General features: G+C 40.3%; 1 protein-coding gene across 4 annotated transcripts in view; it reads left to right on the forward strand.

The window, feature by feature from the left end:
* The window catches only part of fggy (FGGY carbohydrate kinase domain containing), a 352,865-nt gene that overhangs the window by 234,763 nt on the left and 90,537 nt on the right, over nucleotides 1–27,565 (forward strand). For 3 of the 4 annotated variants that reach the window (XM_060829806.1, XM_060829807.1, XM_060829808.1), the window contains exons 9-10: nucleotides 15,955–16,062; nucleotides 23,636–23,697. The exons of the other annotated variant lie outside the window; for it this stretch is intronic. In XM_060829806.1, the coding sequence (XP_060685789.1) occupies nucleotides 15,955–16,062; nucleotides 23,636–23,697 (170 nt within the window). The remainder of the gene's footprint in view (nucleotides 1–15,954; nucleotides 16,063–23,635; nucleotides 23,698–27,565) is intronic. 4 annotated transcript variants of the gene reach the window in all.

A 27,565-nucleotide genomic window follows, 5' to 3' on the forward strand; every position in this document is an offset into this window, starting at 1 on the left:
GTTCATGTTTAACCAATTTTATTGAATTTTTCCAAGAGGTAAACAGGTATGTCGATGAGATCAATGCATTTTATGTAGTCGAAAGCACTTTAGCAAGGCTTTTGATAAGGCCCTGAATGGAGATACTGAAAGTATTCCTCCACCAACAGGAAAAATATCATACTGTCTATCCTATCTATGATTTGGAGATGCCGGTGTTGGACTGGGGTGTACAAAGTTAAAAAAAAATAACACAACACCGGGTTATAGTCCAACACGTTCATTTGGAAGCACTTGCTTTATGAGCGCTGCACCTTCATAGGGTGGTTGTGGAGTTTAAGATCGTAAGATACAGAATTTATTGCTATGCCTATCTATGCCCCTCATAATTTTGAGCATCTCAGTCATGAGCCCCTCAGTCTCCTGGAAAACAGCCCAATCTCTCTTCATAACTAAAACTATACAGCCGAGGCAACATCCTGGTAAATCTCTGCGCTCTCTCTAGTGCAGTCAAATATCTGCTATAACTGTACATAACACTCTAGCTGTGGCCTCACCAACTTTTAAACTGTCCTAACATAACTGAAGTATAAAACATACAAAAGGGGATTGACAAAGTATTTGTAGAGAGGATACTTCTTCATGTGGGGCCAGCTTGAATGGGAGGTCCTGATTTATGATAGATGGTAGCAGATTTAAAACAGCTGAAAAGTTATTTCCCTCAAAGGGGCCCGAATCTATGGAATTCATTACTCCAGAGTGCGGTAGATACCAGGACATTGAGTAAATTTAAAGAGGAGATAGGCAGACTTTTAATTAGGAATAGGTTATAGGGTAAAGGAGAGCAGGCAGGAAAGTGGGGTTGAGGCTGAGATAAGATCAGTCATGATAATATTAAATGGTGGATCAGGCTCGAGAGGGCTGAACTACCTATTCAAATAACCATGCAATTAGGCAAGATTTAGGATGCATAAGATGGGGAAAGAAACTGCAGGGAATGGGTTCAATTGAAATGTGGAGTTTGTTCAAGGAACAGCTACTGCATGCCCTTGATAAGTACGTATTTGTCAAGCAGGGAGGAAATGGTCGAGGCAGGGAACAGTGATTTACTAAAGAAGTTGAATCTCTTGTCAAGAGGAAGAATGAGCCTTATGTAAAGCTAAGACATGAAGGCTCAGTTAGGAGACCTAAAGAGAGAGCTACGAAAAATTAGGAGGGGACACGAGAAGTCCTAAAGCTTTACGTAGATATGTCAGGAATAAAAGAGTGACTCAAGTAAGAGTAGGGGCTGTAAAGGAGAGAAGTAAGAAGTCGTGCATGGAGTCCCTAAAGATAGGAGAGGCATTAAATGGATACTTTTCATCAGTATTCACACAGGAAAAAGACAGTGTTGTCAAGGAGAATATTGAGATACAGGCTCTTAGACTAGACAGCATTGAAGTTCACAAGGTAAAGACGTGATGTGATGTGAGGAAAATCTTTTTCACACAGAGGGTAGTGGAAATCTGGAACTCAATGCTAAGTACTTTAAGAAATATTTAGACATAGATACACAATGCATACAGGGTTATGGACCAAGTTTTCGAAAGTGCGACTAGAATAGTTAAGTGGTTGTTTTTATCTGTTGCATTCTCAATGGGTCAAAGAGTTTTTTTTCTCTCTGCTTGAGCTCTCTATAATTCTGTGGAGAGAAGCAGCATTCTAACTAGCAGAGGCATCATAAGGATCATCTCAGGAACCACTCAACTGCCTTCAGAATTTTTCCCTCTGCATTTAACACCCATGTCTTTATTTTCCATGTCTATGTCCATATTTGTATGTAAGGGGATGTTTGTAAGCTGATTAGAGTTCTAATTAGTAGAGTTTAAATGCTGAAGTTTTATGACTGTTTATCTGCAGCTTGAGTTTAATTATTTGCAATAAATAGTCATTTTTTTTAGATACAGAAGCTTGAATTGTGTGTTCTGTCAACCTGTGTCTACAATCCAGGTAAACTGAGGAATCGTTGTGTTCTTTTTAAAATCTTCGACTCTTTTGATGACTCCCAGCCTTCATTTCCAGCATGCAAACCCAGTGAGGTATGACAATTGATCACTGCAGCCTTTTGAGGTCACAGTGTCCATTGTAAAACCATTTTTGCTGCACAGTAATCATGAACATGAAAGTCAAAGAATGAAAGTTGAATAATTGTGGCCTATTTTTTTCTATGATTGCGACATCTCCCATCATGGAGTATGGAACTCGGCCAATATTTCTTAATTTTATCTACGATGAGTGTTCCAGCCAAGAAAGAATTTCTTGAACAAATCAATAAAGCTGGTAATGACAACACATGCACATACATTCCCTGTCCAATCTCCTTTTACACTGGGGTATATACCCTTCCCTTTTCCCTTTGTTTTGGGAATGGGTTTTCCCTTGATTTTCTCTACTTTTCCTGATACACTACAATCATCAGGTGGATATTCAGTTATGCAACACTCCCCTGAATTCTCCTGGCATTTGGTAATTTTATCATGAAGATATTCTTAACCAGTCATCCTGTGCCATTTTTACAGGCTGTTTCTGATCTCTTGCTATTGGCCTAGCTCCAGCTCTTTTAACTCCTTCCAGGTCTGTTATGACCTTTTCAGACAAATTTGACTTGACTTCAGCCCGATTTAAATTAAGTCACCCTTTCTGCATCAGCTCAAATCTTAGTGGTTGTGTTGTACTCTTTGGGACTGCCAAAGCTCTCTTGGTCCTACCTCTTTTCCACCCTCATACCTGACTTTCATGCAGTGGAAGCACTTCCAGCAGTTCCCACCTTTCTCCCATCCGATTCCCTCCTTTTAATGGTCAGGAACAGTTCTGTCTTCCCAGCCTGGTCTCCCTTTTCTTTCCAGCTTGTGTTATGAAATTGAAGGCTTGTACTGTACCTTTAAGAAAGAGTGAATGCTGTTTGGCACTGAGAGCTTACAAGCACCAGTCAAATGACTAGCTAGCAGTCTCAGTGTAGTGGAAAAATGAAAATATGTAACATTTGGTTGTGAATTAGATACCGGAGTTTATTACTGTTTGACAACAACTCAAATTTCACCAATCACTTTAAATTATGTTCCATGATACTTTTAACCCAAGAGATTTTGAATTTATTGTTGTTTGCCAACATCAAACTAATGAGACAATCTGATGCTGAGGGTATTAAAAAGCAGGCATTTTGAAAAGTCCATACTGAGTAACTACCATCGAGAAAGTAACTGCCATCAATAGAGCAACTGCCATTTGAAACACTCTCCATCAAAGGTATCTTTTCATATGAAACATATTTGCAGTAAAGAAAGAAAATGGCCCAGGGAGATCTTCGGCTGAAAGAAGAAAGACACCGAAGATGACAGCTAGTGTATGTTTTTGAAATTAAATTTTGAAATTAATTTTAATAAGTGTTTTTTTGGAACAATATATTGTTATAGAGTTGGAGGCAGATAATATGCAGTTAAGAGAAAGAGGGGCTTAGAATTGTGAGTAGCTGAAATGTGTTGCTGGTTAAAGCACAGCAGGTTAGGCAGCATCCAAGGAACAGGAAATTCGACGTTTCGGGCATAAGCCCTTCATCAGGAATGAGGAGAGTGTGCCAGGCAGGCCTAGCGAGTAGTTGTTGTTTAATGTTCACTTTTAGAGTTAAGTAATAAATTGATATCATTTTCTTTAAATAGTGGAATTTGAGAGTTCATAAGGTGAGGTGAGCTTTTCTGGGTGTTTATTTTAATTAACATAGGGGTTCACTGCCATGTGTAATACTTACCTTTGAGATAATTAACTTACCCATATCTCTTTCTAGTTTGTGACAGCTTGCAGTCCCCAGCTTCCCTGAATTTATTGGTCTGTATATTAACTCATAGTGTGAGCCACAATTGCAGCATGCTATTCTCTGTTCCTCAACATGAATCCAAATTGCAAAGGGCGTGGAGTTCATTTTTGAACTCCTTGTGATTAAGCTTATTGTTTGTTTCCAAAGGTAAGTACCCATACCCTTTGGTCAAAGAGCTACTTAAAATGTTCATTTTCTGATTAGGCCATTTTGTGAAGGTATGGAATTTTTAGCAGTATACTTCTGACATTGACAGGTGTGCACTTAAACTTGCATTTATGTATTCTCCTCAGATGAGACTGAGTGAGTCATGTGACATTTCCCAATCAGCCTACTCCACAATAGCAATGTCCAACAATGGACTAGGAGCAAATTACTGTAGATGCCGAAATCTGTACTGAAGATAAAAAAAAGTGCTGGACATCACAGCAGGTCAGGCAGCATCCATGGAAAGAGAACAAGCTAGCGTTTGCGGTCTAGATGACTCTTAGTCAGAGCTGTGCATGGATGCCTTCTGACCCACAGCATTTTCTGTCTCTCAACAATGAACTAGTCAGTTTAACTGCTGTGCTAATCTTTCAAAAATGTTAGAACAGATTGTCCACCTCTTGCTCAAATTTAGAGAGTAAATTTAGAGAAGATTTCAACATTTAAATCTGAGTTGGATATGTTGCCTCAGCAGAACTGCCTTCACATTTTCTTTTCAGCTCAAGTTGTCTCAATTTAAATTCTGTCTCTTGCTCATACTTTATTGCAATTATTTTTTTTCTTTTTTTCCCTTTCTGCCCCTTCTCTCTGTCTTCTTTTTATTCCTGAAATTATTTTCTTATCTTTCCTGCTTGGAATTCTCTTTCTAATTTCTGCTGCTTCAAGTTCAGTTATCCTCAGTTTCTCATTCTAGATAGTTTGCAAACCATTGTGTAATTTCTATTTTCTGATTTCTTTTGGAACTGAACTATACCTATTTTAATCACTTTTAATCGTTCCATGGACAGGATCTATCATTTTTCATAACTTACTTCCTCCTAATCCTGTTAAAAGCATTAATATAAAACATGGACATCTTTGCATTTAATTTTGGAAACTGAAGAAAACATTTTCATTGTTGCTTTTTCTCTGAAACAGCTTTTGAAGAAATAATTTGTTTCCTAACCCCAATTCTTTCATTAGTCCATGGGTTCAGTACAGACCAAACCCTCAATTTTCTTACAACCTAGTGAGGACGGTCACATGTCCCCTTTTTTTAAAAGCCTGACTTGATCAGTTGCAACAAGTACTTATTTTTGTAGCTTTTCGTGAAATTTTTCAACATGTAGCTATGACAATTCAATTAAACATATTTAGATTAGATTAGATTCCCTACAGTGTGGAAACAGACCCTTTGGCCCAACCAGGCCACACTGACCCTCCGAAGAGTAACCCACCCAGACCCATTTCCCTCTGACTAATTCACCTACTACTATGGGCAATTTAGGATGGCCAGTTCACCTGACCTGCACATCTTTGGACTGTTTGAGGAAACCGGAGCACCAGGAAGAAACCCACGCAGACACGGGGAGAATGTGCAAACTCCACACAGACAGTCACCTGAGGCTGGAACCAAAACTAGGACCCTGTTGCTGTGAGGCGGCATTGCATTTAATCAAGGTTTTCTTGAATAAAAGAAAGTGAAGTTTTCCTAAAAATATGATAACATTTTCCAACAAAGACGCAAACAAAATGTAGGGAAAGAGCTTACAAAGATGGTGGTGTGGTGGGGGTGATGGTGGGTTGGTGGTGTTATCAGTACAGTTTGAAAGTTAAAGACAAATGCAGTTTACAGTTTTTTAAGGTTTGGATTGCATGAAAAGTGAATTGAAACTCAATCCCAACTGTTTGGCTGTTGTCCTATTTCCTCAGGAGGATGAAGCTTGTAGATCCCTTTGATTGGAAGCTTTTCCAAGTGTTCGTTTTCACCGATGCTAGTTTGCTGAAATTCAGATTGAGAGAGGTGAAAAGAGGAACTTGCCATGGCCTTGTTGTGATCAGTCCATTTTGCTTTCTCTCACCTTGTTCTATCAAAGCAAATTAACTGAAATATGACTTGCTTATAAATTTCAAGGCTGGGCCCATTGTTTCTATCATAGAATCATTGAGATGTACAGCATGGAAACAGTCCCTGTAGTTTAGGACCATGCTGACCAGATATCCTAAAATAATCGAGTCCCATTTGCCAGCATTTGGCCCATGTCCCTCTAAATCCTTCCTATGTTTATACCGATCCAGATGCCTTTTAAATGTTGTAATTGTACCAACCTCCACTATTCCAAAAGTGGTAAAAGCAATGACTGCAGATGCTGGAAACCAGATTCTGGATTAGTGGTGCTGGAAGAGCACAGAAGTTCAGGCAGCATCCTAGGAGCAGCAAAATCAACGTTTCGGGCAAAAGCCCTTCATCAGGAAGGGCTTTTGCCCAAAACGTCGATTTTGCTGCTTCTTGGATGCTGCCTGAACTGCTGTGCTCTTCCAGCACCACTATTCCAAAAGTGGCCTCACCGGTCTCCTGTACAGCCAAAACATGACTTCCAAACTCCTATACTCAATGCCCTGACCAATAAAGGCAATCATACAAAACACCTTCTTCACTATCCTATCTACTCCACTTTCAAGGACCTCTGCACCTGCACTCTAAGATCTCTTTGTTTAGCAACACTCCTCAGGACCTTACCGTTAAGCATTGACCCATCTGATCAAGGTCCTGTTGCATTCTGAGATAACCTTTTTTGCTGTCTACTACACCTCCAATTTTGGTGTTATCTGCAAACTTACTAACCATACCTCCTATGTTCATATCCAAATCATTTATATAAACGTTAAGAACAGTGGACTCAACACCAATCTTTGTGGCACAATACTAGTCATAGGCCTCCAGTCTGAAAAGCAACCCTCCACCACCACCCTCTGACTTCTACTTTCAAGCCAGTTCTGTATGCGAATGGCTAGTTTTCTTTGTGTTCCCTGTGATCTCACCTTGCTAACCAGTCTACCATAAGAAAACATATCAAACTGAACTTTCCAAAAGTAACCTTTCATCCCCAAGATGCGAGTTATCATGCAAGTTTCTTAACACTTCATTGAATTTCAGTAGTTATTGAGTGAAATAGTAATTTAGATTAGATTCCCTACAGTATGGAAACAGGCCATATGGCTGCACAAGTCCACACCAATCCTCCAAAGGCTAGTACATCCAGTCCTATTCCCTGACCCTATACTTACCCCTGACTAATGCACCTAACACTATGGGTAATTTAGCATGGCCAATTCACCTGCCCTGCACATCTTTGGATTGTGTGAGGAATCCGAAGCATCTGGAGGAAACCCACACAGATACAGGGAGAATGTGCAAACTCCACACAGACGGTTGCCCGAGGCAGGAATCAAACCCGGGTTTCTGGCATTGTGAGGTAGCAGTGCTAACCACTGATCCACCATGCTGCCTGTGGTGCTGGATTTTATGTATATGAGTGGATTGCTTGAGCTTGTTTGATGATTACAGCAGTGCGCATTTAAAAGCCACAAAAAATCTCAGGGATGCAAGTTTTATATAATTAAAGTTGAATATTGATAGTCCATTTTTACCATGATCATCATACACGGTTCATAACTGAAGATGAATTAATTTAGATTCTTATTTCATGTCGAGAACTACAATGTTATATTTTTGAGTAAAGGTCACTTTATTTCTTTACCTTTATGAGTAACACAGCAGTGGAAATACTTGGTCCTCTGTAGGCCTTGACATAACTAAGGGATACAAACACAGAGTTTGTTCATGCAAAGCAAAACAGCAGACTTCATTGGCACCGCATCTACAAATATTCACTCACTCCACCACCGATTCTTAGTGACACTAGAGAGTATTGTCTATAAGATGCACTGTAGAAATTCACCAAGATTCCTGAAACAGCACATGCTAAACTCACCAATCACTGCCATCAAGAAAGACAAGATAAGCAGATATATGGGAACTTCATCACTTGCAAATTCCTCTCCAAGCTGTGCACTATCCTTACTTAGAAATAAAACATTATTCCTTCCATGTCACTGGGTCAAAATCCTAGAATTCCCTCTCTAATGGCCTTGTGGGTCTCCCTACCTCAAATGGAGAACAGTGGTTCCAGAAGGCAGCTTGGTTTCTAAGGATAATTAGGGATAGACACTTAATGGTGGCCAAGTCAGCAATGCAGACTTTCTATCTGTATAAGAAAAAAAAGTTTCAAAAGTGGTGTTGAGTTTATATCACTAATACACATGATGTAGCATTTATAAATCGGGCGAGTTGCAAATCAGCATGTATTTCTGGATGATTTGTATCACATCACTATTTACCTTGCAAACAAACTAGACCTTGTAATCAACCTCCCTGCGGAATCATAGAATTGTTGGAAACCATTCAACCTTTATTGTTTGTGCTATATATCCTAAGGAAGAATCTACATATTTTCACTCCCCTGCATTCTCCACTTGTCCCGATATATTACTCCTCCTCAACTGCTTTACATATTAAGAAAATGTATAAGAATCTATAGCATGGAAAGAAGCCTTTGTCTATCTGAACTAGCCAAAAAAATGAGCAATCTCACCTAGTTAAAGAGTGTGGTGATGAGAGTTTACAGGCATTTTGTTCTTGTTTGAGTGAAGGTTATGGCTGTTAAGATTAAGGAACAATGGATGAATAAAGACATTGAAATCCTAGTCAAGAATAAGAGAGTCTTATTTTAGGTATAGTCAACTTGGTTCAATTGAATCTCTTAATCAACATAAAGAGTGTCAGGGCATTCTTAAGAGAGAAATCAGGAAGGCAAACAGAGGATATGAGAGAGCACTGGCAGATAAGGTTAAGGATAATCCAAAGAGATTCTACAAAAACATTAAGAACAAGAGGGTAACTAGAGAGAGGGTAGAGCCTCTTAAAGTTCAAGGAGGTCATCTTTGTGTTGAATCCCAGGAAATGGGAGAGATACTAAATTAATATTTCACATCAGTTCTTACTGTGGAGAAAGAAATGGAGTCTTGAAAATGGAGAGAAATAAACTTTGATGTTTTGAAACCGGTTCACAATACAGAAGAGGAACTTCAGGAGGTCTTAGAGAATAAAATGGTAGACAAATCCCTGGGACCTGATTTAATGTATCCCAGAATGTTTTCTGAAGTAAAAGACAAAATTACGTGACCCCATGCAGAAATATTTGCAATATCCAAAACTACAGGTGAGGCGCCTGATGACTGGAGGGTAGCTAATGTTGTACCTTTGTTTAAAAAAGGTTGTACAGAGAAACCAGGGAACTACAGACCTATGAGGCTGACTTTGGTTGTGGGGAATTGTTGGAGTTGATTATAAAAGATAGGATTTATGAACATTTAGAGAAGTAAAAATTGATTAAGGATAATCAGCATGGTTTTGTGTGAGGAAACTCGAGATTTTTGAGGAATTTACCAATAGAATAATGATGGCGGAGCAGTTGACATTGTTTATTTGGATTTGAATAAAGCCTTTGACAAGGTTCCATATAATAGACTGAGTAGTAAAGTTAGGTTAAATGGGATTTAGGGTGAGCTTGCCAATCGGTTAAATAATTGGCTCAATGGCAGAAGACAGAGAGTAGTGGTGGAGGGTTGCTTTTTGGACTGAAGGCCTATCATCAGAGGTGTTCCAAAGGGATTGGTCTGGATCCTTTTTTGTTTGTCATTCATATAAATGATTTGGATGAGAATATAGAAAGCATGGTTTGTAAGCTTGTGGATGACAAACTTGATAGTATAATGGACAGTGAAAAAGGTCTTCTAAGATTACAAAGGGATCTTGATCAACTGATCAATGGTTGAGAAATGGCAGATAGAGTTCAATCTGGATAAATGCGAGGTATTGTATTTTTCTATAAGAAACAGGATAGGGTTTATACAGTTAATGCTAAGGCCTTGGGTAGTGGTGTAGAACAGAGGGATCTGGGGGTGCAGGTACATACTTCTTTGAAGTTTGTGTCACCTAGGCAGGGTGGTTAAAACGGCGTTTGGCACACTTGCCTTCATTGCTCAGTCCTTTGAGTATAGGAGTTGGGAAGTCATGTTGAGGTTGTATAGGACATTGGTGAGGCCTCTTCTGGAATACTGTATTCAGTCTGGTTGCCTGCTTACAGGAAAGACCCTGGAGAGAGTCCAGAAGAAGTTTACTCTGGTGTTGCTGGGTATGGAAGGTTTGAGGTATAAAGAAAGGCTAGATAGAATAGGACTTTGTTTTATTGGAGCATAGGAGGTTGAGAGGCAATCTGATAGAAGTTTATAAAATAAGGAGAGGTATAGATTGAGTTAATGGTAGTTATTTTTTCCCTGGGATAGGGGATTTCAAGACTGAGGAACATATTTTTAAGGTGAAAGGAGAGAGATTTTAAAAAGACGTAAGTGGTAATTTTTTTATCTAGAGGGTGGTTCGCATGTGGAATGAATTTCCTGAGAAAGTGGTAGATGCAGGTACAATTACAACATTTATAAGACATTTGGATAGATACATGAATAGGAAAGGTTTGGAGGGATATGGGCATGGGGCAGGCAGGTGGGACTAGTTTAGTTTGGGATAATGTTTGGCATGGTTTGGTTGGACTGAAGGGTCTGTTTTCATTCTGTGGGAGTTTATAACTATGACTCCAGTTCTATTTTCCAGCACTTCTTCTGTTTCCTTGAAGGTTATCAGATGCCTATGGAAACCCTTTTTATCTTAATTGAGACTTCTGCCTCTGCTACCTCCTAAATGAGAAATATTTCCTTATCTCCCCTCAGACTTGTCAACTTCTTTGCATCTAATCCCACCAGTCACTGACTTCTCTGGTAAGGGATGAGATCCTCAATTGGACCCCTTGAAGCATTGTATATTTCAGTCAAATCTCCTTTTAGCCTCCTCTGTTCCAAGGACAACAATACCACCTTACCTAATTTTACCTCATAACCATAATATTGCAGTCCTGGCAACATGACCATAAATCTCCTGTATGATCTCTAATGCTATTACATTCTTCTGTGACCAGAACTGCATCCAACACTCACTTATCTGGCCAAAATAATATTTTATAGAGGTTAATATAACCCTGCTCTTACGTTCCCTGCCTTGGCTAGTAAAGGAAAATACTCAAATGACTTCTTAACCAAACTTATCTCGCTACTTTCAGCCCAGGTAATCTAAAACATCTCAATTGCTTTCTCCTTGTCCTATTAAATGCATATCTTTTGTCTATCTTGGCCTCCCCAAATGCATCACTTCATTCTTCTTCAGGTTGAATTCCATTTGCCACTTCTCTGCTTACCTGACTTTTTTTTCTATATAGTCTACAGCTGTCCTCCTCACTGTTGAGCACATAGCCACTTTTTATATTGACTGCAAACTTCCTGATAGTGCTTCCTAGATTTAAATCCATGTCACTGATATATGCCATTAAAAGCAGGAAGCAGCACCTAATGCCACTGATAACAGCTTTCCAATCACAGAAACATTCAACAACTTTTGCCCTTTGTTTCCTGCCACTGAACTAATTTACTATACAACTTTCTAAACTCTCCTGGTTCCAATGGATATTTTTTAACCAGTTTATCATATGGGACCTTATTAAAAGCCCAAGAGTATCAAGAAATTGCTGCATTTGAACAGTAGAAGCAAATTAATCTCACCACAGTACGTTAGGTCTGCTATTTCATGATGTAAGTGCCCTGTTAATGTTTCCAACAGTCTTTCACTTTGAAACCAGTTAACACTTAAACACAATTGTTTTGCACAAGTCGCATGAAGCATATTAAACTTGGGAACTTATGAAAGAAAATTAATCCCTCACAGAGATTTTTAAAATGTGTTTGGAAATACAAATAATTGACAGACCTGAAAGAAAACAAAGGCAGCATAGATTGCAAAATGTTTTACTGGATGTAAATGTCACTGACTGAGAATATGATGGCTATTAGATATAATAACCTGGACCAACACAAGGCCAAACGGGAAGGTAAACTTGAAAGAAAAACAAAACATTCTGATGAAACTGAACAAGTCTGGCAGCTGTTGTGGAGAGAGGAAAAGTTAACATTTCATGTCCAATATGACTGTTCTTCGAAGTTTTGGAGTTTCTCTAGCACTTTGTTTTTATTTCCTATCTCTAGTGTTCACAATATTTTGCTTTATTGAAGGTAAATCTGAAATTGCAGTGGGGCAAAACATAATCCTAACTAATCAGCACAGTGTACCTGTTTTTAAAGTTAACACATTCATATATAAAATATATGAACAGGAACCAGATTACTTTATCGAATAGTTGAGACAGCTGCTGGAAGAAGGAAGTAGCACAAGCTGCGTAAGCTACTGCTGGATGCAGTGACTGTCTGTGTGGGATACAGATCCAGGCCACACACAATCTTAACCGTGCCAGTGGTTATTGCAGATTGATCATAGTAATTTCTGTGAAGCAAAAATAAAGAACAAAGAAAATTACAGCACAGCAACAGGCCCTTCGGCCCTCCAAGCCTGCGCCGATCCAGATCCTCTATCTAAACCTGTCACCTATTTTCCAAGGATCTGTATCCCTCTGTTCCCTGCCCATTCATGTATCTGTCTAAATACATCTTAAATAATGTTATCATGCCCGCCTCTACCACCTCTGCTGGCAATGTGATCCAGGCACCACCACCCTCTGTGTAAAGAGCTTTCTAAGCATATTTTCCTTAAACCTTTCCCCTCTCACCTTGAACTTGTGACCTCTAGTAATTGAGTCCCCACTCTGGGAAAAAGTTTCTTGCTCTCCACCCTGTCTACACCTCTCATGATTTTGTAGACCTCAATCAGGTTCCCCCCTCAAACTCCGTCTTTCTAATGAAAATAATCCTAATCTACACAACCCCTCTTCATAGCTAACACCCTCCATACCAGGCAACATGCTGGTGAGCCTCCTCTGCATCCTGTCCAAAGCATCCACAACCTTTTGGTAATGTGGCAACCAGAACTGTATGCAGTATTCCAAATGTGCCTGAACCAAAGTCCTATACATCAGTAACATGACCTGCCAACCCTTGTACTCATTACCCTGTCTGATGAAGGAAAGCATGCTGTATACCTTCTAGGTCACTCTATTGACTTGCAGTGCCACCTTCAGGGTACAGTGGACCTGAACACCCCAATCCCTCTGTACATCAATTTTCCCCAGGGCTTTTTCATTTACCATATAGTTCGCTCTTGAATCAGAAATGCATCACGTTGCGATTGTCTGATTGAACTTCATCTGCTATTTTCTGCCCAGCGCTCCAATTTATCTATGTTCTGCTGCGTTCTCTGACAGTACCCTTCACTATCTGCTACTCCACCAATCTTAGTGTCATCTGCAAACTTGCTAATCAGACCACCTATACCTTCCTCCAGATCACCGTTCCTTCATTGTCCTGGGTCAACATCCTGGAACCATTTCCTAACAGCATTGTGGAAGCCCTGACATCCCAAGGGCTGCAGCAGTTTAAGAAGGCAACTCACTACCATCTTCTCCAGGGCAATTCGGGATTTTCATCAAATGTTGGCTTCGCCAATGATGCTTATATCCCATGGATGAACATTAAAAATAATAGCCAGTCAACTATAGATGCTATATGATGGATCTCTAAGCAAGCATGTAGCCCAGTCTATTAGGTCTCTTGGACCATTCTGATAGTGTCCCTACCTCTGAGCTTGGAGCCCTGAGTTCAACTTCCAACCAGACCAGAAGTGTCAAAACATGTCTGAACATTGATTAGAAAAAAATCTATAACCCAGGCTGTCACTGGTATTTTTCAATTTCAAATTTGTATACATAGTTTTTAATAATGGATCTATCTCTGTAAACACCTGAATCTCTGTGGTCCATGTTACCTGGGCAAACTGATAGAAAACCACATCACATCATGGTAGTAGCAAGTGAATACTAGACGATGGTGACAGTCGGTGAGCACGAAAGACTAGTAGCAGTAGATTGGTACTGAAAGGTGAACGAAAATAACAACAGAGGCAATTGTGAGCACTTACTTTCTTAAGATTCGCCCGTTTTATGTCCAACTTCAACTTGATGTTCAGATCTGATAACCAAAACTGAAGGCTACAAATATACCAAAACAAAGAAAGCAGAACAGAGGAAGAATTGTGAATGCTCTCTCTCTATAAGAGGCCACAGTGTGACTATTTTTTTCTCATAGGCAGTAATGAGTGTGCCAGGTCAGTTCTATTTCAGAGAAACTAATCCAGAATGAAATACCATTTAAAATGCGACAGAGAAAAAAATAAGTCTTTTGTAATTAAGGCTTTTTTTTTTCACAGTCCATTTATTCTGTCATTTTGTTTTTTTTGGAAAATGTGCAAACACAGGAACAATATTACTTTTTGGTGTGCATGCCACATATAGAGACTGCCAGTTATTTCCAATACTGAAAGAAAGCAGTTAATTTAAAACAGTAACAAGGAGAGAAATGAAAAAGAGTGAAGCCTACAAAAAAAGAGACCCATTAAGTTATAGTACAGACCATTTGTATACTGGTATTTTTAAACAGCATGAAGCAAACATCTGTATAAAGATAATGTATTAAAGGGCACCTGTTTGTATGTTTACCTGGGCTGAGGGAGTCCAGAACCTGTATGTATGTTTACCTGGGCATAGGTTTAGGGTGAGAGAGGAAAGATATAAAAGAGACCTAAGGGCAACCTTTTCACACAGAGGGTGTTACGTGTATGGAATGAGCTGCACAGGAAATGGTGGAGGCTAGTACGATTGCAACATTTAAAAGGCATATAGATGGATATATGAAAAGGAAGAGTTTGGAGAGATATGGGCCGGGTGCTGGCAGACAGGACTAGATTGGGTTGGGATATCTGATCGGCATGGACGAGTTGGACCAAAGGGTCTGTTTTTGTGCTGTACATCTCCATGACTGCCAGGATATATTTCTTATTCTTCAAAGAGAGAAAAGGTGAAGTTGTATGATTGCACAGATGTTAGAAAGGCACTATAACTTTAAGACATCTAGGTGACATCGCAACATGTGACACCCTAGAATAAGAGTGTCTTACTCTCTCTAATGTAGCAAGCAGTCAGTTAGCAGTTAATTAGATAAACAGCCAGTCTGTTAGTCAGCCAGTCAACTATGTGTATAATGTAATAATAATCTAATTATCTGTATACCCGAGACTGAGGATTCTTGTGGCACTGTGGTAGTGCCTCTATCTCAGAAGACCCAGATTCAGGTCCCACCTACTTGACAGGTTGCCATAACATGTCTGAGCAGGTTGATTAAAATATCTATAATCCAGACTGTAAATGCAAGTGTGAGATGTTATACTAATGTACACAGTTGTTAATAAACTTCCAGACAGCTGCCTCAACAAGAACTCAAATCTCAGCAGTGCTTGTTTCATGGCATGACATTAAAAAAAACTCACATCACAAAGGAAGAACTGGTAGTTAAGACATTAACTGGAGTCCAACTTCAGGTTTTGACTTGGCTGGGTACATTCACCCAGTGGCTAAATTCACTGAGGCCAAAACTGAGAAATATTTTGTCTTGTTTGAGGAAGTTGGTGTAAAGTTAAATTGCAAAAGTACACACAGTCTCTTACATTGCAGAGTGTTTTGATTGGAAAAACATTGGAAGTTTATTTAGACTTTCAGAAGAGCAATCTTCAGGTTATGAAACCATAGAAACTGATATTTAATGTTGATAAGCTTGTCAGGATGATATTTGAATAACATTGAATTTAACATTGGATTTGAGTTTAAAGGTGCAGCATATTGTTTCTGTAATGTTTAATGAGACAGTAGGGAATTTTTTAAAAAATTATCCAAATATTTGGCACAAAATAATTACATTGTTAACCAGGTTATTTCTTTTGGAAGGATCGTTTCTCAATTGAACCCTGAAATTTAAATAAGCACTAATATATCATCAACAATGCGTTAAATTAAGTGATTTTCATTTCATACCTAAAATAATAGCTTAAATCTTAAACAACTCTTATTGCTTTGAGGTTTTCATGATGTGGCCCTATTAATTGGTACACTTTTGATAATGTCATTTATTTTTAATTGTTTACTTTTTATCTCTAGATCAGTAAAGATCCAATATTTGTACCAGGTGTTTGGGGACCCTATTACTCAGCTATGGTACCTAGCCTTTGGCTAAATGAAGGTGGACAGAGTGCTACAGGGAAATTGGTGAGGAAGGACCAAATTATTATGATCAGTATTTCTGGTGAGAAAATGTCAAATTCTTTATTTTGGGAAACTACCGAGAGTGCTTTATGTTGGATTTATCATGTGGAACTGTTTTCACTGGAAGTTACATTCCAGGGCAGAATCAAGACGCAGTTCATGAGTTTGGAATTATTACGCGTGCTCAACTTTGAGAACGGCATGTTCTCCATCAATTGTGATTTTTATTACTTTTTCCTTTGGTGGAAAGTGTGGAAGAAATCAATACAGAAAATAACAGGAACATAAACCACAGAATTCGGCAAAATTCTAATTGATGGGCAACTTGGAAAATTGAACCTTTTAATCTTTTGGATAAGATAGGAAAACATTAGCATAGTTTTTGATAGTGCTCTTGTCTATCTGCATGCAGTTGATTTGATAAATGATCCAAACAAAATGAAGCTGAAAATGTGTTGCTGGTTAAAGCACAGCAGGTTAGGCAGCATCCAAGGAACAGGAAATTCGACATTTCGGGCATAAGCCCTTCATCAGGAATCCAATACAACATTATCCATATCACAGCTTTTACATTTGCCTTTTCAATAATATTTTAATTGCAATGCATATCTTACCTCATATACATACCTAGGAGATTTGCCTTGCAAATAATTCATATTTGAAGTAATTGTTTGAAATATTTAGCTGAGTTTATATATATTGTATGATAATTAGATTTAAAAAGGATTAAACAAAAGCTTGCATTTTAATTAAATTGAAATATTGCTACTTTAGCTGCTCAACCAGTGGTGGCCATGTTTTTAGTTGCCTGGGTTGTGCTCTGGAACATTTGTTAATTACCTTTCTACCATTCTTTTCCTTTAAGACATTTTTAAAAACCGTGTGTGGCTCACTGTCAAATTTAATTTGATAATGCTTTCTTGGGTTGTATTGCTACATTTAAAAAATCAAATGTAGCAACCATTTTAGTTGAATAAAGCCACATAAATATTATTGAAAAGTATGGACCTGGGAAAACACCTCAGGAATGATGAAGGGCTGATGCCCAAAACATCAATTCACCTGCTCCTTCCTGACTTGCTGTGCCACACCTTTCTACTCTGATATCCGGTACCTGCATTCCTCACTTTCATATAAACATTGAATGAGAAGGAATGTTGGCCAAGATAATTCTCCAACTTCCAAATAACATCAAGTGATCTTTAAAGTCCACTAAATTAATAGGCAGAACTGTAGTTTAATTTCTCATCTAAAGAAAGTATCTTTGACACTCATGATCTTCTGATTTAGGGATGGTAGTATCATGCCAACATCATATTCACACTTTATGTTAATCGATAAAGCAATATTGTCAAGAAACTCTCTGCCATTTTTTCATCTAAACCAGCAAGTAAGACCTTGGATGGAATCTCCACAGTTCCTATATGACATGGCTCAGTATCTCACCTGTTATGGCCCAATCTTGTGTCACTAGTTAGCAATTTCTAACTCATCCATCTGCTACACAGAAACTTGATGCCAAGTCAAGATGAAAACCTGAGCAGGTACCAAGCATCTCCAGCTTGCTTCTTGTTCCTGCAGATCTCTATCTTGGGCAGCAACATCACAGGGCACACTCAAGGAGCTAGCAGATGCCTGCATTTTGAAGCACACCAGCACCTATCAATGCAATTCTGCTGCAATAAAACTTTGCACATAGGAATAGGCATCCAACTCACATATTTGAGCAGACTGCATCTCACGGCTGCTCCTACACTCACTATGCGCTTACCTGGATGCTCACAGCATTCCTGCCTTATGTTATCTCATCTTGTCTTTTGTGCTTTGCCTCCTCAGACAGACTTTGGAAACTCAGTGTTCCTGAGTTGTACTTTAACCAAACGCATTTGCATTACTCACACCATGATGCATTGACCAAATGTCCATTTGTTTCCATTTCTCAAAGTTGAAATGGACTGTAAGGAGAGCATGGCTGTCAGTCAGGCGATTCTAGTATAGTCAGACAAAAGCAGCATCTGCTCACAGTTCAAGGGCTGAGGCATGTCAGTTGTCTGCTTTGGATTATAATATTGAGTAGCATTGTCTCACTACAGTTCGGGGAGTGAGTTGGTGTCGGTTTGGCATATCTAGTACATTCGTAGTACATTCGTGTCAGATATATTTTTAATGGACCAAAATGCAGGTTCACCTTCTGAGTGACAGGCGACCCTCAAGGGGTAATTGCCTCTGTCATGCACTTGCAGAATGCTGGTTAAAGTCATTTGTAATCATATCGTTGCTCATGTGAAATGTATGCAGTGTACAACTGTGTGGGGTGCAAATGTTGGTCACAAACAATCTTTTCAAAGTGATAAGAGGCTGCAAGGAAAAAGAATGAATGTGCTTGCAGCACTTGCAGTGTCATACTGTATCTTTGCGACATGACTCATGGTACTTTCACCAGAATAAGATCCAATGTCAAAGTTCTATGAAGAGTCTTTCCATGGCCCTCTTTATCAGAGTGCTCCATGTCCCACTGTATGGAACAGTACGCGATGCATCTTCTGTGAATGATGAAAATGCTGAATGCTCTCATTGCTAAGGACCTGTTCTGTTCCTTATGTTCCCCACACAAGTTCATTACAAGCTTGACTGAGGGCTCAGCCACAGGAAGTGTTATGATATGGGATGCTGCGATGTAACAAAGGTGCAGAGAAATGGAAGTGGAACTACTGTGCCAGCAAGCCCAGGACCAGCATCAAATTGCAGCAGATGCCAAGAAGCATCCATATGAAGTGTTTGCAGCTGAATGTCCCCTCAGATTGCTCAGAAGGTACTAGAGGACCAGTGATTGTCCTTGATGCCATTTCCTTCAGATGAGTGAGGCACAGAGTTAGCACAGACTGAGGATATACCAGGACGCTATCCCAGTGGTTGTCAAAATGGCAACTGTGTTGAACTTCTATGTGACTGGTTCCTTCCAAACTGACACTGGGGATCTGTTTGTAGGATCTCTTAGTTATCCACCAGATCGGTATTAAAGCTGTCACTGATCCCATTTGTTCCACATCACATTGCTTCACTCATTTTCTCATTGGGGGTGAGGGTGGAGGTCGTGTCAGTACTGCAATCCGAGCTATTGAATTCAGAGGCATCGCTGACTTCCCCCATGTGCAGTGACTCATAGACTGTACACACGTTAAGTTGGCAGGACCATTTCATAATCTCGGTGAGTTCATCAATAGAAAAGGTTTCCATTCCATCAAAGTGCCTTACAAGGATGGTTACTGGGAAGCAAAGGCTACCCTCTGTGATCATTGCTGATCACTCTGTTCTGCAATCCTCTACTAAGACATAGCATTGATAAAATGCTGCCCATTCTTCAGCCAGTGTCATCATGGAGCAGACCAGAGGTCACTTGAAGATGAGGTTCTGCTGTTTGGATTGGTCAGTACAGGCCTTGCAGTACATACTGAACAGGGTATGTTGAACAATTTAAGCTGTGCTCTGCATGACTGGAGTAGGCAAAAAGAGGATGTGACAGATGCTGAAGAGCTAGGGTAGTAGGATCAATCTTCCAAGGAGGAAAAATCAGGATGTAGAAACTCAGAAACATAAAAAGTAGGAGCAAGGAATAGGTCATTTGACTCTTTGAGTATGCAACGCCATTCAGTATGTTCATGACTGATTATCCAACTCAGTAGCTGTTCTCACTTTCTCCCCATACCCTTTAATTCCTTTAGTCCAAAGAACTATATTAACTCCTTCTTGAAAATATTCAACATTTGGTCTCAACTTATTTCTATGGTAAAGAATTCCACAGGGATTGAGCAGAAGGAGCATCACCTTCTGCATGACAGAGCTTTGGAGCATCAGACACTTCAAGTGAGACTGGATTTTAGATTAGATTAGATTCCATACAGGCCCTTCGGCCCAACAAGTCCACACTGACCCTCCGTCAAGCAACCCACAAAGAACCGTTACCCCTGACTCATGCACCTAACACTACGGGCAACTTAGCATGGCCAATTCACCTAACCTGCACATCTTTGGCCTGTGGGAAGAAACCAGAGCACCCAGAGGAAACCCACATAGACACAGGGAGAATGTGCAAACTCCACACAGACACAAAGAATGCTGGAGAAACTTAACAGGTCAAGCCAGCATCTGTGGAGAGAGAAACAGAGTGAATTCTTTGAGTCTGGTATGACTCTTCATCAGATTTAATTGATACCCGGTTTCAGTGGCTGAGAGTTGGTGCAGTGATCACTCATTGCCTGTAAAATTGTTGGAGCTCGACAAGAAAGCAGTTTGTTTCTGTTATGAGAGACAAATGCAGCTTCTGTTTATTTGATTTCTGTACATTCTTAATGTTAGTGAATTAAGGTGAATATTGTGAACTGTTTGAAGGTCTTATGTGACAGTCCCACATTGGACAATGAGGAGATGCTAGCTGACAGTAGGCATTTACTTTGAGGACTGTAAGTTGAGCTAAAGACAGTAAGCTGTGTGGTTTGGTGCTAAAACAGCAATTGGGAGGAATATGCAAGGAAGTGTGAGCTGTGCCACCTATGTGCCATGAAATGCATTGTTTTGTTACTGCTTTGTCAATATGTTGACAGTGAAAGACATCTCTGTCAAGAATACTAAGGGGAAAGTGGATTTGGGGAGGACACAAAGTTGGCCACTGTCATGGGTAGGAGCTTCATCAAGTATTCTTCAGGACTGCTGGCTTGGGTTAAGGAAGTTGGCAGTTGTGAGGGGAGCAGCAGAATATGCAAGGGGTTTGGCATATGATAAAACATGGATGGGAGGGAGGTTCATCTATGCTTGGGTGCAACTGGCTTTAAGGGAGGCAGTAGTAAATGACTATAATTGCCATAGATCCTATGCCAGGGCTGGGTGTGAATGTTGGGCGGGTACAGTCTAATTTAGATTGGTTGAGTGGGTACCTGGGGAGGTATGAAGCATCGTAATTTACAGGAAGAGCTACTAAGAAGGGGATTTAGTTGTTTGTTGTCTTATCGACATGTTGAAGTGGAGGCTACAGGCCAATGGCTAGGGAGTGCCTCCTGTCGCTTTCCATATGGTGCAAATTGAAAGTGCTTAATCAGAAAGAAAATGGCTGTGACAATATTCAGAATGGGTAAGGTATGTAACTTGACCAGTGAGGGACAGACATACAAATGTCAGAACTTCTAATGAGAAGGACCATTGTACACAAACCCACTGACAGTACAGCACACTGTGCTGTGAGATTCCTGACCTTGGCCAACCTAATGCATTTCCTCCTTGTTTGTTATGCATCTCTGTGCTCCAGACATTGCTGACCAACTCATTCACACCAACACCTCTTGACACAGAGGCCACAAAAAAATTGGATTGTTATAGGAGGATGGCCAAAAGTGTCAGCAGCCCTCATTGCCCTGGAAATGCCTTGTAAGGCTTGCTTCCAGATAATGCAGCAGGTTCTCAGCACTGACATCTAGAGCATCATCTGTGGCCATGAAGTGATGCCTCACACTGTAACAATGTAAGGATCATTTTGCTAGATGCAAATTCACCTTGTGAATTTCCAAGCATCTGAGGAAGGCAGGCTGGGTGGAAGAGAAAGGCCCAAACACTCAGGAGTTTCCTGATAGGAGATTTCTGCAGGGACTGCGTATTGTTCCTCCTCCAGCCAGGTGCATCCTGGCCGCTGTGCTGTTTCCCTATGAGGAAAGGAAACCTGTGTGTGTGCCAGATTCCCAATGGTCCTGTTGCCATGCCTGCTCTCCTGAGGACCAATGGTTGTGCCGATGAAGTGCAGGTGTGTGTGTATCTCCAGCAGTCTCAAGGCTGCTGGACCTGGCTCTCCATAGCAAGTGCCAACCTGACCATGGATGCGGCCAGACATTCGTATGTGTGGTTGCCTCTGGCCTGACATTCCTCCACATGTGTCAGTATCTGAGCTGGCGAGGAATGCTGGTGGAAACCTTGCTGATGCTTCCTCTGAGGCCTTGGTACTGTCATCCTCAGAGGTTAAGGAAATGGCTTCTGAGAGAGCCGGGCATTACACTGAGGAGATAAGGCGGCAATACCTGCAACACAGAAGAGAGAGACAGTGCACAGCCAATTCTTAGAATATAGTGTGCAATGAATGCAAGTTAGATGGTGTGCAAGGTTAATGTGAGTGTTGCTATGGAATAAATAGTGCTACTTAGCAGGCTGAACATGGATGTTTTGGGATCACTGCAGGAGCAATGCTGGGCTGCTCCTGTGAGGGCCAGAATTTGCTCCTTGTACAGGGTGAGGATCTAATGTCCAGCAACTTACACAAATATAGGCTCTCTCTGTACTGTTGTGAGTGTCTTTACCTAAAATGAGAGAACGTGCGGGACTGAGTGAGGTGAAAGTGGATGTCATGGCTGTTAGCCCTGATGCAAATGTGCAAAGGAGGAGGAGGGCAGAGGGGTGTTTGATTCTGGGTGAGGGAAGATGTTGCAGGCAAAAGTGAGAGTGGCAGAGCATGAGACTTAGTGGGAGGTGAGTGCAGTAGCGAGAATAGAATGCGTGTGAGAAAGCAGAAAGAACAGTGCAGACTTACTCTGTCACAGCAGAGAAGATCATTCAGTTCCTTTGGACCCACCCACCTGGATGGTGATTCAGTTCAGTGTGCCAGGGTCTGATGTTGGGGCGCCTTATAGCAGTCCTCATTACTACCTCGACCAGGACATTCAGGTCTCTGTTAGAAAATAGCAGTTCCATCTTTACCTCCTCCGATTTCTTCAAGTTCTGACTGTGACTAAACAGGGCAGCTTTGGAATGCCAGTGCTTGTCTGGGTACACAGTGACATTTTGAAGATGGCATGGCTACAAGCGATGTCAGGTTTTTAGTAGATATCTGCTGAGTGAGAAGTTGTTCTGGGAATGCCTCATGATTGGATAAAGCTGGAATTGGACTCTAAAGAGATGAGATATGTAGTTATATGGCAAGTTTGGTAAGATAATGCAAGAAATCCCGCTCAGAGCTGTGGTGGAAATTCTTACAAAAAGTATGATGCAACTCAGGCTGAGCCAAAAATAATATAAAATTCAGCCTAAAATTACGAATCATTTCTGAAGCAAGGTTGTTGTTGATTATCATTATTGCCACAACTAAAACAAATGAACGCATAGATTAGCTATTTTAGTAAATTCCTTGGAATTCAAGTCCAATATGTTCATTTTGTATCACCCACGCTTCATTATTACTCTGATTTGAAAAGAAAATAGCATTCAGTTCCATGTTGTATTCAATTTCTATTTATTTATTTTAAATAAATTGTTGGAAGGCTCATTGTTTTCTCCATTTATTTTTCAGAAAGATTCTGATTTGTTCTAAATATGTTAAAATTTGAATCCATTCCTTATAAGCAAATTTTAGATATTGTTACAAGTAACATAGAATTCTCCATCCATTGCCAAGTCTCTATTTCGGGTACCATCCAATCATTTTCTACTGAAACAAAAATTAATGTAAGATTGACGCTTTGGAAGTGTGTATAAATATTTTAACTATACGAACGTCTCTTATGCTGAATACTAAGCCTTGGTACAATGTGTTTCTTTGTTTTAGATAGACTATGTCATTAATGGCCATGCTGCATTCGCAGAACTGGAGTCCAAAGCCAAAGCTAGGTCTGTCTGTTTCTATTAATTTGGACGTGACTTAATCAGTGCTCAGCCTTGCTTTATTGGTATAGATGCCTGTTTGACTGATAATATGACATGGATAATTAAATGCTTTTCTGCTTTTCTGGAAATGGCAATTATTGAAATTAATTTTTCTTCAAAGTAGAAGTTGTTTTGTTTGAGTGGTGTTTACCGTACATGGGCATGTTTCTCTGAAGCAAGCTTTCTTCTTCGTAATTAAAATTGTTCATCTGCACATCAAGAGTTGATTCTGAAGTTAACACAATTTCTGTCTACTTTCTAAACTGTAATGTATGAAAAAGCTATCCACACTTATGGTTATCATGTATTATAATGCAGGCCCATTCAAAGAAATTAATTGATCAGACAAATTAATCACATCACACAAAGCTCAGAAATTACTGTTGGCAGAATTAATGAACAAATATTAAATGTTTTCATATGACATTCCCTCTGTCTAGGAAAATATTATCTGACATATTAAGTGTTTGTTCACTGATATTCGCAACAATAATTTCTAGTCTGAATGTATGCATATTAAAATGATTGAAATGCATATTAAAGGGACGTGTTTTGAATGTGTTATAAATCAGGAAATTAATTTTTATATTTTCCAATGTGAACTCCCACTGGGTGAGGCTTCTTGTCAGGAAAGTGCTTTCCTACAATGGAACCTTAGTATCCAAATTAATAAAGAATAGGCTGAGATCGTGCTATTGCAAAATTAACACATAAACATGTTTTGACCCAAATCTGCAACTCTTTCAACATCCTCCATCACTTTTAACAATTTCCATTCTCCTAGACCTAAATGTTTACGTCTCACCATGGTTGTTCAGTTATTCTACACCTATATTCCCCTTCAGGATGGCCTGTAGGCCTGTAGGCCTCCTGCTTCTTGATCGGAGGCCCAACCAGTCTCCCTCTCCACCACCCTCTCCTGCCTGGCTGAGTTCATTTTTACAAAAAAAATGTTTTCTTTGAGTCTTCCCAGTTCCTCAAAATAACTGTTTCCATAGCAACACTTTTTTATGGGTCCTGGCTGTGCCTTTTGTGAGACATATAGAGTTTTTTTTAATTCCAGTCCCTCTCAGTTCCTTTACCTCGATTTTATGTCTGTTGTATTATATCACTGTCACTTACAGTTCTTGGCCCGAATTGGAAATTTTCATCAATTGTGCTTCAAACTTCTCTCACCATTCTCTCACCTCATATGGTCCATATTTAATTTTTTCCCTTTCTTGATTTCTCTGTCTCATTTTATGAGGGTAGGTTTTCCACAACATCTACTGTAAACCAGTTACTCTCACCATTACCTTGACTACAATTACTTCCTGCTTCCTGTAAGAACTCTATACCATTCTCCTTGTTTTTCCATCCCAGGTGCATTCATTTTTATGATGTCACCTTTCAGACTACTTCTTCTGACATGTTTTGTTTTTCTTCCTGAAAGAAGATTTCCCCTCCATAACAATTGACAGTCATTAACATTACCCTCAACAGTGTCTGTCCCATTTCCCTTGTTCAGCTCTGAATCTTTCCCCTCCCTCTTAGAAAAATAACGTTCAGTGAGATTTTCCATTCTGTACTATGACAAAAAGCATGGTGGGAGGGTGAGTTTCATCAGGCAGGAGCAACGTATTGGATTCTCATTGTCGAAGAAAACTTCAGCAATTCGGTTCTCCTCCTTTAGATGGCAGGTCGTTATTTTGCCAGGAGATAGTGAAATTGAAGTATTTACATTGTATTACTATCTCAACTCACTGGAATTAACTTCACCTTTCCAATTAACGTTTCCCCAAGCCCACGAGCTATTCACTAAACTGCGATTAACTTTTTTTTATTATGATGCATGATTTCTATCATTGATGTAGGAGCTGTCGTGGGGCGACTTATAAAATGATTCGCTGTATTTTACACGTAAAAGTACACATGACAAGAAATGTATATTCTATTTATTTTCTAACTCCTACCAATCATCTTGAGGTAAATACTTATTCTTTATTCTTATAGCATTATGGCTTTAAATTACAATCACTCACACAATCGCTTTTCCAAGTGCAGTTGACACGTCTTAACAGCGCATGCCGAGATTTGGTCTCTCCCTGGGCCATCTCCGAGCTCAACTGACGCATGGCAAAGAGAAGGTAGCTTATGCCCAAATGAAAGAGAAGATTGAAGATGAATGTGAATCTGTTGACCGCAGAGCACATTGAGGAGCTCAATAAAGATTACACGGGTTGGTGAAGCCCTTCTTTAAGATTGGGAGGAAACAGTCAAGAGGTTCTTTATCGTCAAAGCTGTTCAGAAGGTGAGAGAGACAATTGGGGGAAACTGTTCAATTCCAGAAAAATATGCAGATTCTGCTCCTGCTGCAGATGATGGGTGTCGATATCATAGAGGATCTCCAGAAGTTGAAGAAACAACAAACCTCACTATTTTCCTTGGAGGCCTCCAAGATAATCTTCCAGTCAAGAGTCCATACTGTGGAGTAGGATGAGATGTGCTCATGTTTCTTCTTTCAGAAAGTGCACAAGGAGAGGGGCGGCACGGTGGCTCACAGGTTAGAATTGCTGTCTTACAGCGCCAGGGACCCGGGTTCGATTCCACCATGGATGGACTGTCTGTGTGTAGATTGCACATTCTTCCTGTGTCTGCGTGGGTTCCTCCAGGTGCTATGGTTTCCTCCCACAGTCCAAAGATGTGCAGATTAGGTAAATTGGCCATGCTAAATTGCTCAAGATGGGTGGGTTAGCCATGGGTGGATAAAGAGTAGAGCTGGAAAGAGCACAGCAGGTCAAGCAGTATCAGAGGAGGACAGGAATTGATGTTTCAGAGCGGAATTTTTCATTAGGATGGGGGAAAGTGGCTGAGAAATAAACAAAAGGGGGTGGATGGGATGGTGATAGGTGGATGCGATGGTGATAGGTGGATGCAGATAGGAAGTGACTGTGATTGGTCAGTGGGAAGGGTGGAGCAGCTAAAATGGACAGGTTGGGTCAGGAGGGGGTCGAGAATGAGGGCTGGGCCTGAGATGAGGTTGTGGGGTGAAAACTCTTCGGAGGGTCATTGTGGACTACTGTGAATGCTAAGGTGTACTAGCCATGCTTTCATTACCCCAGACAATGCACACTTGCCACCATCTGCATGTCATGGCGCTCATAAGGACCTGTCCTTTGAAGTAATACACTCTGCACCTTTCCATGGAGCATATGATGGTTGGAGAAGATGTCAGAGGAGAAACATTGTAAGGTGCTGGACTATCTCTATTCCTGAGATGCTGCCTAACCTGCTGTGCTCTGACCAGCAACACATTTGCAGCTGGACTATCCCAGTAATGATGGGGCAGGCTGGCAGCATGAAGAGCTGAGAAACAATGTTATTTCATAACATTATAGCATAGATCACTTCTCATTATCTTGCTTCTCAGAAGAAACCACAGGCATTTACTGCTCCTGCAGAGTAACAGCTGGTATCTACTGCAGAACTGCCTGCAGAAACACAACAAGCTGAGCAGGAGGGCCCAAATAAACTGCCAGCATTGGCCTGAAGCCAGGTCAGCACGTTTTGATACAGTTATCTGCAAGTGACAGACTGACAGTATTGAGATGCATCAGCATGCTCCAGGAAGTTGTCTCTAACATCTCCCAGCTGTTGGACAAACACCAGTGTCCTCATGGACAAGGAGGCAGTCCTATCCCATTTATCTTGAAGCTGACAGCAGCCTTCAATTTCAGGGAGTCACTGGCATTGCTGCAGAATCTCAGAGACATTCACTCATAAATGTACTTGAAGGTCACCAATGCTCTGTTTGCTAAAGCGCACCAATTTGTTCATTTCCCACTGGGCACAG

The sequence above is a fragment of the Hemiscyllium ocellatum genome, chromosome 9 (genome assembly GCF_020745735.1).
Source record: "Hemiscyllium ocellatum isolate sHemOce1 chromosome 9, sHemOce1.pat.X.cur, whole genome shotgun sequence".
Classification (NCBI taxonomy): domain Eukaryota; kingdom Metazoa; phylum Chordata; class Chondrichthyes; order Orectolobiformes; family Hemiscylliidae; genus Hemiscyllium; species Hemiscyllium ocellatum.